Below are 19236 nucleotides of genomic sequence, written 5' to 3'. Positions count from 1 at the left end.
CGCCACAGCACCGTCACTCCCCCTCCCAGCCGACCGTACCACTTCCCTGCTATGAGGTTCGTCGGGCAGGAACGTACCAAGGCGGCGGAGGGAAAGGGATAGACAAGAAAGGCGCGTGACAAGGCTGTGTGGGGGGGGGATCACTTTCGAAGCGGCTCAGGGTCGGCTCTCGGTCCAGTTGTTCTGGCCGAGCCGTGCGTGGCGGCCACGGTCTCATCGAGGCGCCCCCTCACCAGGGGGAAAAGCAGCGAAGAGCCGCCGTTCCTCCTTAACCCCTTCCCCCGGCGGGATGGGGATGGGCCGTCCCACCGGGCGCGCGCCCCCGCCCCCCCGCGCACCGCGTTCTTCCCGGATCGCCGCCGCTGCTGGGTCCGCGGGGCGCGCGCGCGAACGGGCGGGAGCGGACGCGGAGGCTCCCGGCACCCGTCAGACATGTCGGTGGCGTTCGCGGCCCCGAGGCAGCGGGGCAAGGGCGAGATCACGCCGGCCGCCATCCAGAAGGTGAGGAGGGCGCGAAGAGGAGGGCCCGGCCCGGCCCGGGCGGCCCCGGGGGCTGCAGCTGCCGCTTCCTGCCGCGCGGGGAACGGGGGCGGCGGCGGCGGCCCAGGCCCGGAGCGCCGAGGCCCCGGCGGGGACGGGAGGCGGCCGGGCCGCACTCGCTGCGCCCGGGGCTCGGCCCCGGCGGGGCGCTGTCCCTCTCCCTGCGCTTGGACACTTGTTGGAGGGTCCCGGGGGCGGCGGGAGGCGCCGGGCGGAGGCGGGCGATGTCCCCGGGCCCCTCCAGCCCTCATTTTCCTTCCTCCTCTCGGGCTGCCCCGATCGCCCCCGCGGGCCTGAATTAAGCTGGGAGGACTCGGCCTGAAAGCGGAGGAGTGGAGTAAATCCTTCCTGCGGGGGGCTCTGACAGCGGGACCGCGGCCCGGGTGTTCCGGACCCTCTGCCCGACTCCGGGCGCTGCGGGGTGGGAGGCGGCTCCAGTTCCCAAACTTGGTAGACCTGGTAGTTAAGGCTGCCTCCCAGTAAGCCTTAGGTGTGATTGAAGAAGGATATCGCGTTCGCAGCCAATGACAGCGCCTCCGGACGGTTCCACCTAAGCTTGTGTGGGAGGGAGCAAGTTCACTCGCTAAAGCGATCAAAGGAAAGCGCATACAAGATTAATAATAATGCACAGCAGCAACAGAGGAGTGTGTTCAAGTTCACTGGTACTTGTGTGGTATTTAGGAACTTAAGACTCGTACCATCATTGGTGTGGGTGGCCGTGGATCAAACAGATTTCAGATTGGTACCAGCTCCTTATGTGGAGAGGTCCTTTAGGTCAACAGAGCAAGCCTCTGATTTAGTAAAGAATTGGAACCTCTACAAAGCAGGTGTTGCAGCAATACGGAGCTCAAAGAAGAGCTTAGAGTTGTAATGGGAACCTCCAGGGTACTGTAGAAGTCAGTGCTTGGGAACTGTAGATGAAAAATACATATCCCTGGGTATGTAGTAGTCAGTAGAGACTTCAGGATGCTGAGGTGCCCATGGAGAATACAGACAATAAAGTTCTCCTGGGTCTGTAGTCAAACCATTAGTTCAGTGGTGGTGCTCTGGCAAAACCCCAGTGTTAAAGTTGAAGAATTTTTGTAATGTACCTAAGTTGTCAGAAACCCTGAAGGTATCTTCATCCAGATGGAAACTAAATTCTCTTTTGATGGTAGATGTTTATAATTATCTCAATTTTCTCTCGGCAAACACTCAGTTAAACTTGTAAAAAGCAGTTGTCTGCAGCCCCACCTAGAATACAGTTATATTCCTTCTTGTTCCCTTTCCTCTTAACCATAGCATTCCTGCCCCCCTCCGGTCCTTTCCTCCCCAAGAGGTCTGGCTTACATGGCTGTAATGAAGAATGCAACCATCTAATGGGCAGTTTCAAGGTCTACTTGTCTGCCAAGCCTTAAGAATCTGCTGCTTCCCTCAGGACTGTGGGAGGTATTCTGGGGAGAGCCTTGATTCACAGCTTCCTTTGCAAGTGCTCTGTTAGACTTTGGTATCAAAGGTATTATCTCCTTTTCCCCTGTTTTCTGGTGAAAATGGCCCCTGTGTTTCTTATAAAACTTGAAGTTAGTTCATGTACTGTGCAGCAGTGGGTTTGTGATCCTCTTCAGAGAGGTAGCTTTGCAGTTGTAGCTTTGCCTGTTTGCTGAGGCTCACATAGTAGCTGAAGATACTGCAGTTATGTCTGTGTTTAGTGCTTAATGCATGTGTTTCCAGATCCAGGAGTTTCAGGAAAAATACTTGCACTGGGATTTTTTTAGTCCATTCTGGTAAGTTACTGTTTAAAGTTTAAGAAAACTTGGCTGACCGGCTCGTTCTCACTGGGTAGAAGTTCTGAGTGAACTGCATAAGGTTTCTGACTCCATACTCTTTTCATAGTAGAGATGGATTAGGTGCAGAAAAAAGTGTCACTACTTCTTTTTTTTTTTCCCTCCCTGTAGAATTGGTTAGGGAAATAAAGGTTGTGGAATGATGTTGTGCTTTCCTTGTGGAAGGATGAGTCTGGTCATGGCTGGTTTCAGCCATGTTTGGAAGAAGGAGAGAATCTGTGGGATGTCTTAAGATTCTGCTAGTTTTGTGAAATTCAGCATCTGGGTAAAGGGATGTAAACCAGCTTTCCAGTGAGAGAAAGCAAAGGAGTAAATTGATGCAAAATTTTGCATTTGGCAGTAAATTTTCCATTTCTGTAAGTTCACTTGAATAACTTGGCTGGAGGCTGAGATTAGCCATGGTTCTGCTAAATCTTGTCCGATCAGAGTGCAGAGCATGAGCTAGAAAGATGAGTGTGTGAGGGCCGCATGCACTCCAGGATATCAGGTTGTGTGGTTTTTCCCTGTTTACAGAGCTTGGAACACTGACTTCATGAACTTTTTGTAGAAAGTTGTGAAATTGGCCATTGCCCATGAGTTTTAGGACTACTCTTTTTTGGTGAGAAAATTAATTATCAGGTGTTCATTTTCATGGACACTGCTGAAGTATGATAGATTTATTGTGTCCATTTGTCCTGGTTCTGGCCACCATTAATTCCTGCACTGGCCAGGAAGGCTCATGGCATGGACCCAGAGTTATTCTGCAGCACCTCACTCCATTTTCCAGGCGTGGGGGAAGGGGTCACATGTTGTGATGCCCTCAGGTATTGTTGGGGGCTCTGTGTGATGAGCACTTGCATGTGAATCATTTGCCCTCTTGTACCCTCCATCAGTAGTATTTTTTGCTGTTATTGTTTGCTTCTTATCTCAGTGGTATTTCCAGTAAATTTTTACTATTTCAGCAGGTGATCCTTTTGTACCTCCAGTTCTCCCCTCCACCCTACCAGAGGGGAGAGGGTTGTGTGATTTGGAGTGTTTCAGTGGGAATATTAAATTGGGCAATACCATTCCTAAGCCATAATGTGCCATTATACCAAATATTTATAAAATGCAGCTTAGTTTTGTAAATATTGCCTGGCTTTGCAGTGCATTTGCTTTGAACAAATCTGGTTAGCTCAGTTTTCACCAACAACAATTTCAGTCTTTTAAAATTAAGTTTATAAGCAGTTGCAGGCTTTAGAAAGAGGAGGGAAGCTTGGGGCATAGACTTCTAAGTGAATTTCTTGTTAGCAATCAAATGAAGGAATGCAGAAAACTTTTAAAACTTTCTAAGAACTTGGTGCAAAATCAGGACAGGTATTTGAACAGGATGCTTCACAAATGTGGCTGCTGATGGTAGCACTGTGAAACCCTTAAGCCAAAACCTGTAAAACTGATTAGAGGGGGGAAATGGGAGCAAACCAATCTTCTGCAAATAAGTGGTGAAGTAGAACTTTATCCATAACAACATTTTTGTTGTTTTTTAAAACTAAGAAGAGGAGCATTACTCAAGACTCAAACTTATCTTCAGTTTCTTTCCAAAAAGAACATGGAATTTACTTCAAACTTCTCTTTGTTGTTTCAGATGTTGGATGAAAACAACCATCTTATCCAGTGTATAATGGACTATCAGAACAAGGGAAAGACTTCTGAATGCTCTCAGTAAGACCTTAATCTATACCTAATGTGGACTGGGTGAATTTCCATCTAGACCATCATTCTTGATTTGTTTAGCTTACCTTATAGGACAGCTGTGCTGTGAAGAAAAGCATTGCTACAGATACTACACTTGAAATTCTTGTGGGGGATGGGTGGGTTTTATTTGCTCTATGACTTCTGTCACTGAAATGTTGCAACTTGCCTGCTGCAAGTTGATGTCATGATGATGATGCTCATAAAAATAAGGACTGTCTAACAAAGATATTTTTCTTCTCTATGGTAATTACATTGTTGTAAAGAGGTAGTTTTGTTTGAAAAATACCCAAAATCATGTAGGAAAATGGCCCTTTTTGCTTCCTGATGGCATGTTTGAAAACTACTTGCTTTTCACGTGCCCAGGAACAAACAGGCTTGTTGTAGAAGTTTGGCTTGCCGAAACATCCATCGTAGACTTGCTGTCTAGTGGGGTCTTTGGAGAGTGAGCTGAGAGAACTATAGAAAGAGTGGATTGTTAAAGAGTGTTATTTTCCCATTACTCTTTCCTGGCATGAGGTGATGATGGCACCCATGTAATCAGACAAATATGGACAGGTAGTTCGTCCTACTCCCTTGCCAAGAGAACTGGTTTTCTGGGAATAGGAGTGAGATCATAAACAATAGGTGCTTTTGGTTTAAGGGACTACTTTTGTTTGCAGGCCTGTAGTTGTGTACTTGTAATCTGCTCCAGCTTTCAAGGTTGTTTTTGTGACACTGGGCCAGATACTGAGAGTCAGGACTGTGGTTCTCTAGCAGAAAAATTATTCCATAGCAAGCTTCCAAATCTCGGTCCTCATGAAATGTGGTCGTGTAAATCTATGATATCTTGAATATGGGGACATAATAAACAGCTCTCTTTCTCTAGTGTTTGTGATGGAAGTTACACCAGACACAAAACACACTCCACTGTATGTGTCTCTGGTGATTTAGTTTAAGGCAGGAAGTGAAGTAAGTGAGAACAGTGTCACCCAGCTTTAGGTTTTTTTCATAGCAAGACAGTAATACAGTTAGGCACAGATATGATGGAGACGTTGGGAAAGATTGGATAATAGATAAGTGTGGGGCAAAAGGCTTAAGATTCCTAGTAATGCTGCTTTGGTTAGTCTCTTGAGTCTTGTTTTGTGTAAGTAGCTTTCTTTACATTTGTGAATTAAAGTAAATTCTGATGTTACTGTATTTATGAATTAAGATTTGTTGTGCTTTGTTTATTTTGATAGATACCAGCAGATGCTGCATACAAACTTGGTTTATCTAGCCACTATAGCTGACTCCAACCAGAACATGCAGTCTCTACTACCAGCAGTAAGTATAAAATAATGTAAAAGTAGGGAATATATTTCATTTGGATTCCTGAAGGTAAAAAAAAAACCCACCCAAACAAAAAACCAAGAAACCAAACGTTTGACATAATGACCAAACACTTGGCCTCTGATTTACTGTGCAGTAAATACATGATGCTGTCTCTTTATGCTGTATTTGGAGTAATCTCACTGCTTAGGTGTTGCTTAAAATCTGACTTGTTTAAATGTAGACTCTTACTGTGAATTAGATATGCAACACTCAACTATCTGGTCTGCCTCAAAGATATAATTTTTTTTCCTTTATTGTTTTTCCCCCTCAGCTGACAGCTAGTGGTGTGGTTCCTAGTCAACTCCTACAGTTCCTAGTCAGCTCCTACTCTTTTTCCTTTTAGATTAGGGAAAGGTGAGGGAATGGGATTTTTTTCTTTGTCTTTTTATTTTTCACTGGAATATAATCCATTCTCTTGCCCCAGTGGAATGAGGCTGGGTACATTTTTTGCTGCTTTTTCACCTTCTAGGTGAGTCTCAAATTCATTGCCTTTCTCCTGTATTAGAAAACTACCTTGTTTTAAGGTGGATTATGATAATATAAAAGAAGTAAGGGCCCAGAGGCCCTTGAAACAGCACATCACTTCACATGTCTTGGATATTATTTGCTATCTTTTTTAGTCTGAATTTTTTCTGAATCTGTATTCTTGAACTCTGTATTTTACAAGATGCCTCGAATTTTTCCCCTTTTCCATTGTTTATGCAGCAGTAAGAAAAGAAACAGCAGCATAAAGATAGCTTGCTGTCTGTTTGCTTTTTGTGCTAATCAGAAAGCTTGGGGAGTTCATTGTGAGTAACACAAGGAAGTTCTTTGTTTTTTAGTAATAAGACTTTTCTTGAATTAATATAGTCTTGATTCATTTCTGCAAAATGAAGCTAAAAAGAATGTCTATAAAACAGCCATTCCTAGATACTAGTTTTCACCAACTGAAATTGAATTACTTTTTCTTTGGTCTCTGGAGAAGTGTTCTCCAATCATTGCTGCTAGCGAAGCATCCTTTCAAGTTGGTACCTAGAGGACTATAGAAACAGTGCTTTATTATGTCCAACCTGTTGTGCCTGTAGAGGTTTCTCTTTTATAAATCCATGCTTGTAGCTGAGGGGGAGGGAAAGAACCCTTTAAGAGGGCTGTGTGTGTTCCTCAACTAATATGTTTTTGGAGGCTTAATTCATATCCTGGTTCTGATGACAACTGGAAATGAATTTGACCTTCTCCTAGTCCCTGGTGGACAGCCCTGTTGTTAAAGTTGAATGTGATGACATTCTCTGCCTAAAAGAAAATGAAGATAGGGCTGTGAAAGGCTTTTGCAGATCTGGACAGAAGTGTGTTTCTGATCTTCAATGACAGAAATATTCCATGTACTGAGCAAAATAGCATAGTGTGCGTGTGTTTGAGTGGGTAGAGACAGTCTCTTTTGGACAGGTGAGGAAGGGAATAAAGGTTCTTGGGTTTTCTTTCAAAAATACTAAATGAAATTTAGATCTTCAGTGTTACCTAAATGTAGATGACCTACAGTCTTTGAAGATTGATCCAAAATGTAACATAATCAGATTGTAGCATAATGATTTTTGTTAGGGTTTATAGGAAAATATTCTTTATATTCTTTCTGTCTTGCTAGTAAATTTTAGCTAACAGAATTTGGGAACGTGTGAGATATCATGTTATCTTTCTTTTTTCAATGCAAGATGAACTACTTTGGGGTCTTTTCCTCCACTGGCTTTCCATGTAGGAGCTGTTGAGGCTAATTCTGACTTGGAGGTAGTAGGATTCTCTTCACCATGCTTGTGTATCAGCAGTTGATTAGTGTTCAAGGTGTGGATGGCAACAGTAAATACAGACCAGGATACTGTGTGTGTAGACATCTACTATTTTTAATACTGAAAGATATCAACTTTATGCTACTGCTTCTGCAGTTTCTTTCCACAGAAGTTAGGAGACCTTGAGTTTGGATACCTTCTGAAGTTGGGTTGTGTGTCATCTGTTCATTTCTGGAAGATTGTTCCCCCCAGCAGACTAAATTTTCTTTTTTGTTCAAGTTTTATCCTGTTACTGTTTTAATCAGGTAAATAAGCTTTCAAGAAATTTCACAACTTTTAAAGCATTTCATAACAAGTTATAGTTACGTGTTAAAGTGAGATTGGAAAGAGAATGCTTCTCTTCAGATGTCATTCACACTGAAAAAAAGACATAAGTTACCAGGTTCATTGAAATTTTTAGTATGAGCAAAAATTGCTCAATGCTTTATATTGTTAGGAGAAATGCTTGTAGTCAGCTGTTGTGCCTTTTCCTTTGCCTTTCAGAATTCACTGTTCCAATGAAATGACTGATGTGGTTTCTGAAACTCTGGTAGTGCCTTAGAGAACAAAAAGTATAGAGATCCAATAGTGCTGTGTAGAGAAATGTTTACTGGGATCTGGAAGTGTGGAAAGGTGAAGCAGGTGAAGCAAGCACTGCAGAGTCTGAGTGAAGGGAGCCAGGAAAACTTTGATAATCCAGTGTCATAACAAGGCTCCTGTGGTCATGTATGCCTACTAGAGTACTAAATTATTGCTTTTGGGTAAGACACCTTCTTTCACATTAAGAGACAAAGTGTGAGGTTCTTGAGTGAACCAGTCTTTTCTCAGCTGTGTGAACAGCAGCATGACTGAGGGAAGGGCTGTTATGTGGTGTCTTCCCAGCTGGATTGGAGCAGTGACAAAGTTCACATGTGAAGTTGATGCAACATTTTGCTGTCTCTCTGAGTTGTGGCAGGTATTTTTGCATCACAGTCAAGAGTCTCTTTATGATCACCTTATGACATAAGCTAGCTTCCCAGAAAGTGCTTTTGCACCATGAGGAACACAACACTTGCTTTCTTGTGATTTTTCACTGGTGCTGCTTTTGAGGGAGGCCTACAGCAAGATATTGATATCCTTGAACTGTAGAGAGCAAAGATGCAATTGAAGTGGTGGTGAGATATTGTGTGTTTGTTTCTAAACACATGACATTTCAATCTGCAGAACAAGCATCCTCCTTGACTTATATTTTTTTTGTTTTCTGAAGTGTTTTTAGTGCCCTTAAAAAGTCATTGAAGGCTACTGAATAAAAAAACCCCAGCTTTTCTATTTGGGTATCTTCCCTCTCTTATATGTCTTAGTTTTGCCAAATATTTTTAAGGAAACAACCCATAACTGTCACTTTATTTGGTATGTAGTAGGAAACTTTTCATTTTATAATGGCCACATATTGAGATCTATAGGAATTATTTGGGAACACTGGTGTGTGAGTTTTTATTGTTTTTTGGGGTTTTGTTTTGTGGAGGGTGGGGTGTTTTTTTTGTAGTTTGGCAGTGATGTTTTTCAGTTTTTCTTACATTCTGTCAGCATTCAGAGCATGAGATTTCAGTGTATATTTCAGGGTGTTGAAAATAAGTGCTTCTGATTATTACTCACTTGTGTAACATAGAGCTTTCTTTTATGTTGAAAGTGCCAGTTTCTTCCACTACTAAGTTACAGTCTGTATGTGTAATGACTTCCAAGAAAACTTACTGTGTCCAAGTCACAGAAGAATCTGGATATTGCATTAAATAGTTTTTCTAAATTTGATAGTATTGTAAAGGTTATTAATAAACTTTCTAATTACAAACCACAAATACCTTTTTTCTTGAGCTATTTCTTTGAAAAATTAAGCTTTTTGTAGCACTTGTGAAATCCCTTATTTTGTGCTGTTCCCAAACTTGTCACACAGATTAGAGAGGAGTCCATGTCACTTTAGTTAAAAAATACTTGTCTAGAAGATAAAGATTGCTTTTTATAAACACCTAATCTCAACAAGCACTGAAATGCTGGTTCTTCCGAAAACATCTGCTTCAAGAGATAGGAAAAAACCCAAACCACAGCAAAGCAAACTAACACAAACAAATCTCCCAAACCAAAGCAAAGACAACCACTGCCCATACACCAAATAATAAAATACTTCCAAAAATTAACTTGAAGACAAGCTTTCATGAAGTGTTAGTAATGATGTTTAATGGTTCTAAGTTGTGGAGCTCTGCAGGCTAAGTAGGAATCTTTAATATATAAGCATGGTTTCACTCAGACAATGAAAACTCTCATATAGTTTTGCACACTTTATTTTTCAAAGGGGTGATGTTCTATCTGTGGTTTTAGTATACTTGCAATGTGTTGTAGAAAAAAATGGGAGTCTTAAGAAATGAGTGTGCATTCTGTTTTTTTTTTTAGTAGCCATTATTTTGAACACAAAAGTTGTCTAAAATATATGGTAATTGAATTACCTTGACTTGGCTCTTCTTGAAAAAAGCAAGGTGGCATCCTGAAAATAAAAATATGGCTCAGTTTTTTTCACACTTTAAAATAAAAGTGTGAAGTACAACTTTTATTACTGATGATGAGAGGAATCCTAAATTAATGAGATTCTTGTCCACTTATGCACCAAATGCCTGGTAAAGTTTGATAGCTATGGTGGTGGTGTGGTTTAACCCCAGCTGACAACTAAGTACCATGCAGCTACTTGGTTATCCCACACACCTTCCTTCCCCTTGCAGTGGACTGGGCAGGAGAATCAGGAAAAAAGATGAAACTTCTGTGTTGAGATAAGAACAGTTTAATAATTGAAATAAAATACTACAATAAGATTATAGTTGTAATTAAAAATGAGACAGTAAAGCCACAGACCAGTGCCCAGTCTGAGTATGATGCTCTGTGGTGTGGATTATCCTTTTAGCCAGTTTGAGTCTGCTGTCCTGGCCATGCTCCCTCTTGGCTTCTTGCACACCTTGCTGGCAGAGCCTGGGAAACCAAAAAATCTTTGATTTAAGAAGAAGCACTGCTTAGCAACTAAAACCTCAGTGTGTTATCAACATTATTCTGCTGAATCCAAAATCCAGCACTGCACCAGCTACTGGGAAGAAAATCAGCTCTATCTCAGCAGAAATCAGGACAGGTGGCATAGCAGAAAATCTGTTTGTAGTATGTGGAGTATGCTGCATAATTTTGCATTAACCTTTCAGAACACAAGTCCGTGCCCAGTTCAAGTTCAACTATTTGTAAACTGAATTAATAGAGAACAGAGCAAAAGGAAGGTTGAATGTTTCCTGTCAAGAGGCAAGGGAGCTATTAGTGATTCCTGGAGCTTGGATTTTGAAGAATAATTGCTCTGATTAAATGTTAAATAGTTTTGAAAAAAACCATTATTTCTTAAGATGTTACAAAAGAGAAGAAGGAGGCTGTGTTGCCACAACTGAATGGGTACTGTTGGAAATGAAGAGTCACTGGTGGGAGCTTCTTAACCCAGCAACTACACTAAGAGAAAAATAAATACTGAAATTTCTGTTGTTAGGAGTGAATTCAGAGCCCAATAGCTGCCATTTTAAACAGAGGATTGCTCTGAGTTCTGTAATGATTGCTCTGAGTTCTGTAAGCTACTTTGCATGTATTGTTAATCAGGTGTGTCCACACGGGGAGCTAGTGCACTGTACACAAAAAGCTATTTCTATTGCCTCTGAACTTCTGTGGCTGATTTAGAAATCAGTAAAAATCACTGGCAGTTTGAATGAGGAGTATGCTCTAAAGTGTAATTCTTTCATACTCACAGATGTCATTTGCCTCTCTGTAGTGCAGTATCTGCACAATAAATACATTTTCAATTGTAGGCTGTTTCCTGAGAGCTGTACCAGGTAGTCTGGTAACATAGGTGCAGAGTCTGTATGGTTCTGCTCTTTCCCAAATGCTTTGCTGTGAGGGTTCTGCTGGATTCTTTCTGTTTTAGGTGAGTTTACATAAAGCCTTTTAGCTAGAACAGAGGTGGATTTTTTTTCTCTTAGACTACTAAATGCAAGCAAAACCTGTAAGTATCAGACCAAACAGTAAACCATCTTAACAGCAAAAGTGACCAGGGCTGTGGAACACAAAGCTGAGGACAGATAGGAACTGCATTTTATGGGGGAGTTACAGAGCACCTCAGAAGTTGTCTAGTTTCTATAATTCAGTGATCCCTGAGTTAACATCCACAGTTAAGTGATGCATGGTCACTCTTAATAAACCCATATGAATTAATGCAGTTTTTAAAATTTCTGATTTAAGTAATTTTTAGTTCTACTAAAACCCCCCAAAGAATTTTTGGAGGATTATTTTTAGAAGTATCAGAATAGCTATTGCTAAGAGGACATCAGATATTTCAGGGTTAAATTTTGTTTGTTAAAATGTTGTTAATGAATATTGGGACAGTGAAATATTTTTATGCAGTGACATATGCAATTTGAAACAATTAAAGATTTCAATTTCCTCTTTAAACAGAATGTTTAAGTCAGAATTTCTCTGACTTTTGAAGATCCTGATGTAGATCAAGATGTATTAACTGGTTGTCATTGTAAATTTAAAATTCCTTACTCTGAGTCACACCTGGTAATCCAACAGTGAGAACAGAAATTACATTTATAATTAACTTCACTATTTAGACATGATTGTGAATGTTTTCCTGTAGAAATCCTCCTTACTCTCAAATATTTCACTAGCTGAGAATTGATACAGGCTCTTTATTTTTTCATTGAAGACACTCAGTACCAGAACACCCTGTCCCTTGTAGAGGAAGAGTTGTAGCCCAATTAAATCTCTGCTCTTTCAAATCTCAAAAGCATATTCCTTTATGATCTTATTTCCCAGTCTGACACCTCAGTAAGTGCTCCACAGGTGCCATCACCACCTATCAACGGAGTCCTGCTCTCTGAGACTGGGACAGGTCCTGTGATATTAGCAATGTGATATGAGCAGGGCAGAGTACCCCCTGGGAACAGGTGTTTTGTTTTGCAGAAAATGCTATTTGAGAATTGAAAAGAAAAATGATTGATTAAATCCCGAGTTAAGGCTTCTCTTGGAAACAAAAGAAGACTATTTATGTTTGCATTTCCTGTAGCTTTTAATTGTTATTCTGAGAGAATTTCAAGAAAATTGTATTTTTGATAGTGTCCTTTAAGTATGTATTGGTAGTTGTATTGATTAGCAATATTGTGTTTTAATGTGCTTAACAGTATTTCCTGGTTTTTGCCTTTTTTATTAAATTTTTTTGCTGAGTGAGTTGATACTCCACCTCAGTTTTCATAACAATACATGTTCCCTAAACAAATCTTTGGACCTGCTGGTGGTGGTAAGAAAAATCTTACCATCTTCAGGTACACATTTTCACCCTAGGTGATTTTATTGCTGCATCTTGTATTTGATCTATTTTATTATTTAAAAGAAAATCCTCTAAAAATGCAGTGTAGCTATTGTCTTTAATGCATGCTTTCAAATAACTTTTGGATTTAGTAGAATTTTGTTTGCTGGAAGTTGTCAGTTAAAATCTAATTTTTTTTTCTCGTCCCTTTTTTTTGTTGCAACTATTGGGTCAGTTTCAGTCTTTTTCCAGTTCAGATTTCTAGAGTTTCACTAAATAGCTTATAATTAATTTTTTTCATGCTCTGATAAATTTTAAATGCTCATAGCCACTGTAAGTGTAATCTGTGTGTTTGGGGAAATGAGCCAAAAGTTAGCGTTTAGCAAGTGAAACTAACATTTACTAAATCTTTACTTTTTACTGAAGTAAAATATTTAACATTTTCTTCTACATAATTGGAATAAAGTCAACAGTGATTTTAATTTTCATTCCTTTTTGTCCCACTTCCAGCAAAAGGAAGGAAGTAGCCTTTCCTTTGGTTCTGTTAGCCTGTGTTTGGATGTCATTTTACCCTTCCTATGTAGGCTTAATGGCTAGAATTCATTTTGGGTAGCTTTTCTTTCGCACAGGGTGGGTTGTTTCTTTTGAATACTGTGTGGTCATTTTGCATTGCAAAAGTCTTTGCTGTATTTAGTGCATATTCTTGGGGATGGTCAATTTTCTTCTGTAAGGAACAAAAAAGGTTAAATAATCTGGTTTATGTAGCTGGGTGGGTTTTTTTTCTTCTTGTGGGATTTTTAAATTGAAGTTAATTTAAAGAAGTTTATTATCTCTAAAAGTCTGGATCAAGTCCAATAGAAATCGGGAAGTTACCATTTAAAAACAATTTTTTCTTGTTTTCTTCTGTCTGCATCCACTAGAAAAATACTCTGGAGGAATTTCACTGGGGAATAATTATATCTGCAGGAGACATTTCATTTTAATTACTATCAGGTAGTGATTGGTTTATGATCTGACAAAAAAGACTGTAATGCTCTTTTAAAATATCCTATATAATATCCTATATAACTGTTTCTGTTGCACAGACGTATGTGTAATTATCTCTTAATCTTGTTTAAACTTACTTCCAGAGTACTGTGTTGATGAATACCTCAGATTTATGTGATTTATGGCGTGTCTTGTATGTTTAATGTTATTCTTCAATTTACTGACTATTCTCCTGAGGTTTTCTTTCTTGTTAAACCATAAATTGGATGATCTACTTTTTGTATGTATCATACTTTAAATTGTCTTTCTGTCATATCCTCTTAAGTCATATTCCTTTATTCCTTTTTCAGGTGTAAACAATCCAAGTTTTTAAACACTGATTGCCTCTCTTTAGAATCCTGCTATTTTTACAGTATCTTTTTGAGGTCATTTTTCCCAAATTGAATGTGTATTATGGTATCAAAAACATTAGCATTTTTTCTTTAGTATTCTAAATTGACTTGGGATATTACTGAAGATAATCAGAAAGTGACCACAGGTATTATGCATAGATTTTATGGGGTTTTGAGTTTTCTGTTTGTTTTGTTGGGTTTTTCTTTTTGGTTTGGGACTTTTTTTGCCCACCAAACACTCTGGATTGTGATAAATTCTTTTTTGTTTGTTACTTGTTTTCTGGATTAGTGGCAACAGGAGCTTCCTCTTTCTGAAGAACGTGGTTTACAATTCCATGTAGTTGTCATATATTTATCCACATCACTTGGCACCTTCTGCTTATTCTTTCTTTCACATTTTCAGTAATGTTGCAGTAGCTTCTTATATTGACATTTACTAAGATATTTTCAGGAGAGCTCTGTATGTTCCTTAACTCTTTGAACTTCCCTCTGGGCAGTTTCTGATCAGTGCCATTGAACAATGTATTGCTCCAAAAGGCTTTGTCAAAAAACTTGTGTTAAGAGGCTTCTGTTAATTATGCAGCTAGGTGGTTTAATTGATATTTTTTAAAAATTTCTAGTAAATTAGAAAGGTTTGACTTTACTATATTGGTCCTACTACTTTTTTAATAAGTAGAGGTGTAGTGTTTGTCTACCTTCTATTTATCTGATAGGGGTAGTTTCTTTTAATGGAAGATTGAATTTTTTTTTAGCATCTTTGACCTTTTTCTTGCATTATTTTCAAGAATCTGATATGTATTCACGCAGGCCTTTGGGCTGTTTCCATATCCAGAAGCTCCTCTTGATGAATTACTTTCTGGTAGTACCTCTTTGAGTGTTTTTAGTTGCTCCCTCAATTGACTTAATTCCCTGTGGTTTGTGAAGTCTCTTGCAGGTTTTTGTATCTAAAGTCCTTAACAATCTTTTGTTCCTTGTCCTTGCATGTCTACACTCTCTCATGCTGTCTTTTTGATAACTGCAGTGTTTTTCTTGAAGGATAGTTGATTTGAAAACTTCAGACTAAATAGAGTTGGAATATATATAGTTTTGTTTAAATAATCCTTGGAGCTTTTTTTGTCCCTCTTTCCACAGATAAGGGTATGCCCATGTTTGTACAATGCAGTATAGCTAAAACCTAGGTATGAGCTGATCTTCTTTAGTACTTCATTGGACTTTCTAATGTTTCATACTTGGAATTGAAGAAGTTCATTTTAATTCTAAAAACATTTCAGCTTGGATGATTTTTGACTTTGCTCTCAGTTTGCTGGCATGGGCCTTCTCTGAGGCTGACATGGGACAGGCTCTGAGCACTTACTATTCATTTGGAGGTTACCAAGTGTGTTGGTTTTGATAGTATTCCTGAGCATACTTTCCAAATACAAATGAAAATGGTCTCTTTTCTTTTTTATTTCTTTGTATATCAGTTTTAGATAATTTTTATTAGATTCTGTTAAATGCAAAATTAGGATAATAGTGAGTTTTGAAGGTGAGGGGACACAAGACTCTAACTGAGGGGAAGCAGCCTTGCCTTGGTTGCTCACTAGTGGAGGAAGAACAAGGAGAATGGAGCAGCATTTCGGTCACATTGTTCAGAGGGTAGAGCTGCCTTTCACTCTTACCTTCTTCATCTCCTGCCGCTTCTGCTGTAGGCTGAAGAAGGAACTTTGCTTATAAAATGTTATTCTCTTCATCATGGAGGAATGAAAGGAATTTAGTAAGAGAAGTTGCCTACTTGCTTATATTTTTCTTCATCTCCTTCCTTCTTACTGCTGAAAAAAAAGCCTTCACTAATTTCCTGAAGAATTTTTTAAAGTACTGCAGGGAAAATAATACCTGCTTGAGGTATTTGAAGAAATGTTGAGACAACAAATTACTACCATTCAGTTCCCTCCCCTGGCAAGTGAATATATGTGTGTGTCTGTGTTACTCTGCTGTTACCATCTCCAACATACACTCACTGGGAAAGCCTTACTCTTTACTACTATATTGTGTTTTGTCTTTATGAACCTGGTGAATAGTGTAGGCATAGGCAGGGACTGGGCTAGAGAGGAACCTAGGGTTCACCTGCTTGGTTCTGTCTGTGAAGAGAAATGTTGGAAAACGCACGCGTGGTTGTCTCATGGGGACAGTTTTTCATGAATAGTTATAACCTGTAGGCAGAATCCTCAAAAGCCAGAGAGCCGGGAATTTGCTCTCATTGAGATGATTTTTACTCCCCTGAAAGTGCTTGGCTAAGGTATGTGAGAAGGATCGTAGAGTCTCACAGGTGTTTTTAGTAGGAAAACAAAGCTGGCTACTAGCAGTTTCTCTGTCTCCTTATATTGCTATGAGGAGAACCTACCAGTAAATTCCCCCTTGTATTTATTGTTTTTCTTGCTCTCCCTCTTTGAACTCTCAAGGTTATTCAGTTATTTTCCTCGCAATTTCATTAGGAAATTTGCCAAAAACATCCTTTCTAGGCAGCTGTCTCTGGACCTTTGGAGGCCAGCACTAATGTGCTTCCAGTCTGTAGGGGGTGTTTGGCATGGAATTATGAACTAGGCCTTCATTGCTTTGGGGAAGAGCAGGGAAGAGATCGCTAGTGTTTTACCACACCCAGGTGCAAATTTTTTGCTGGTCTATGAGCATTCAGAGGTTTTCATCTCATGTTGTACCTGTTTTGTCCCAGTGCAAGGTCTGTTAACAGCAACAAATAGTTGACGTGAGAGAATTACAGTGAACACTTATTTCTCCATTGAATGAAAGCTTTTGTGTGTGTGTGTGTGTAAGGGAGTGACTCCAGCAGTCTTAAACTGTTCAGATGTAATTTTTTAATGAGGCATTGATTTGTTTTTTTTTATTTTGAAGTGGTGCTCAAAGGTACTGTGGTGTTGTCTGCATGTAATACTTCATGTAAAATCGATTAAAATGTTAAACGCTTTGCCAGAATTAATGTTGGGAGGAGTTAAACATATCAGATAGAGAATGAAATGCATTTCAGCGCTCTCTTTCATACGCTGTTGAACAATATAGGCGAGCGCTGTACCATATGTACATATAATATATTTGTCAGACTAACTGCTCCTCGTGTTTGACTAAACTGTCTCCTTTCAGCCACCCACACAGAATATGCCTATGGGTCCGGGCGGGATGAGTCAGAGCGGCCCTCCCCCACCGCCGCGCTCGCACAACATGTCTTCAGATGGCATGGTAGGTGGGGGCCCTCCTGCACCACACATGCAGAACCAGATGAACGGCCAGATGCCTGGTAAGTTTTTCTCCTCTAAGACATTAACACCAGCGTTGCCTGGCAACTGAAACGACATGGGGGCTCAAGGGATACTAGATTGTTGATGACAAAACTGCTTTGAATGCCCCCGAGTACAAGCTCTCTTAGAGTTTGTTAGCTACAGAGCTACGTGACCTGTATTCAGTGTTTATCAGGCTGCCCTTGGGCTTTGATGTAGCTGACACACAGCATTCCTCTGATGAACAGAACTGGCTAAATTTAGTCTGTTTGAAACCATGCAGTACAGCTGGCTTTAGAGGGCTTACTGGGGAAAGGTATTGGCCTGTGGCTGAGCGAACACAAATCCTTCAATAAAAAGATAATGTGAAATCATTGTAGCTAAATAATTAGATAATAATAAAATAGATACATCTGAAAGCGGCTGTTTCTGATTTGGGTAAATGTTTAAAAGAAAAAAAGGTTGCTTTTATACAGCTTCCACTAATCTCCTGTGTTCTTTATTATTGAAGATGTGTTGAATTGTAAGGGATTTGTAAAGAAATGGCCTCCAGATTATTGTTCTAGGTGTAAATTTTAAGTTCAGTTTCTATGCCATCCTGTTTTGTAATAAAAAGAAATGTACTTGGGAGGACAGAAACAAAGCAGAGAAAGGAGGATGATAAAATTCCACATTGTACCTACCAATACTGGCTTAGGGGTAACTATTCCCTTTAGCAGTCAGATCAGAGTGGAGTAGGCAATGGAAGAGCATGCTTTTTTATATAGAGGCTATTTTCCTGAATTTCCACTTGTAAAATCATACTGCCTATTTCATGTGAAATGACTTTCAGCTTAAAATTGCATTCCCAGGATTGCTTTTGTTCAGGATCCCTTCTTTTTTTCTTTTTTTTCTTTTTTTTTTTTTTGTTATGGAGGAACTTTTCATACAAAAGCTCCTCAAGGTATTGATACTTTCAAGAAAGAAAACTACTGTCAAAGGATCTTTGAAAATTAATCTCTCACTGGTGTCAAGGATAACCTTCCTGACAGCAAACACAGTAATAACTATGCAAAACTTAATACAAAGTAAAAAATGTAACAATTGCTGTAGTCTCTAATTTCTGTGCAAATCTTGATAAAATGGACTTGATATAATGGTGGCTTTTCTGAAAGAGTAACTTGAATAGCCTCCAGAGGCTGTGTGTAAGAAGTGCAATAAAAGATCTAGAGAAGTTAGTTTCATCATACACGGTGGTCATGGTCTGCATTTGGAAGTGTAAAGAGCAATACATGCTTCTCCCTAAGTAGGGCAGAGATATTCTGATTATGGTGTCCTTTATCCAAGTAAGATCCATCAGTTCCCATGGAGAATAGCATTGCCTCTCAAAAATCAGTCTCTTTGACCCTCAAGTGTAATCATATTATTGTTGTTATAGTGATCTTTTCCAAGGAGAAGGATTACTAAGTCACAATGTGAGCATAATGACTTCACTGCAGAGCCACGGGGGAGAAAAGTCACTCCTTAAACATACATATTTTGTAATTAAATAGAATAAGAAAAGAGCTGTTAGGAAAATATGTGAAAGGTAAATAGCTTTGTTTTGGTATTCACCTAGACAGATACTTAAATACAGTTTCCAGCTAAGCTTTAATTTAGCCTTTCCTCCAACATATTCCCTTTCTTGAATGTCTGTTCTTTCCATCTCAGTTTGAAGTTTTCTCTGAGGATGCGAAGATAAACAGCTTAGGATGAGGGCATCTCTAATATCAGAAAGGCTTGCTAAAATAATTTTATAGGTTGGAAAAAGGGAAACAGAATCATCTTGGTAAGTGTGTAGCTGAATTACACATACCTTTTAAAGTGTGTGCTAGTTTACCTGCTTGTGAGCCTTTCTGTATTTCACAGAGAAATTTCTCTGTATTTCTCTTTGTATTTCTAATAATTTCTGCATTATATACATTTGCTTTCTGGTTTTAGGGCACTTACTCTGAGCTTACATAAACATTTCTACTAAAAACCAGATACAAAACCTTA

The 19236-nt window shown here is 39.5% G+C and overlaps 1 protein-coding gene across 3 annotated transcripts in view; it reads left to right on the top strand.

Annotated features, from left to right (window-relative positions):
* The first annotated feature begins 87 nt into the window (after positions 1–87).
* Positions 88–19236, top strand: part of SS18 (SS18 subunit of BAF chromatin remodeling complex) — a 42816-nt gene continuing 23667 nt past the window's right edge. Inside the window, exons 1-4 of one of the 3 annotated variants that reach the window (XM_074549866.1) lie at positions 88–501; positions 3967–4043; positions 5294–5378; positions 17087–17240. In XM_074549866.1, the coding sequence (XP_074405967.1) occupies positions 433–501; positions 3967–4043; positions 5294–5378; positions 17087–17240 (385 nt within the window). In that variant the 5' untranslated portion in view covers positions 88–432. The remainder of the gene's footprint in view (positions 502–3966; positions 4044–5293; positions 5379–17086; positions 17241–19236) is intronic. The other 2 variants (XM_074549846.1, XM_074549856.1) reach the window with 2 other exon arrangements.

Source organism: Zonotrichia albicollis, chromosome 1 (assembly GCF_047830755.1).
Source record: "Zonotrichia albicollis isolate bZonAlb1 chromosome 1, bZonAlb1.hap1, whole genome shotgun sequence".
Taxonomy (NCBI): Eukaryota; Metazoa; Chordata; class Aves; order Passeriformes; family Passerellidae; genus Zonotrichia; species Zonotrichia albicollis.
The sequence above is the reverse complement of the archived record's forward strand: the minus strand, read 5'-3'. Positions and strand labels throughout refer to the sequence as shown.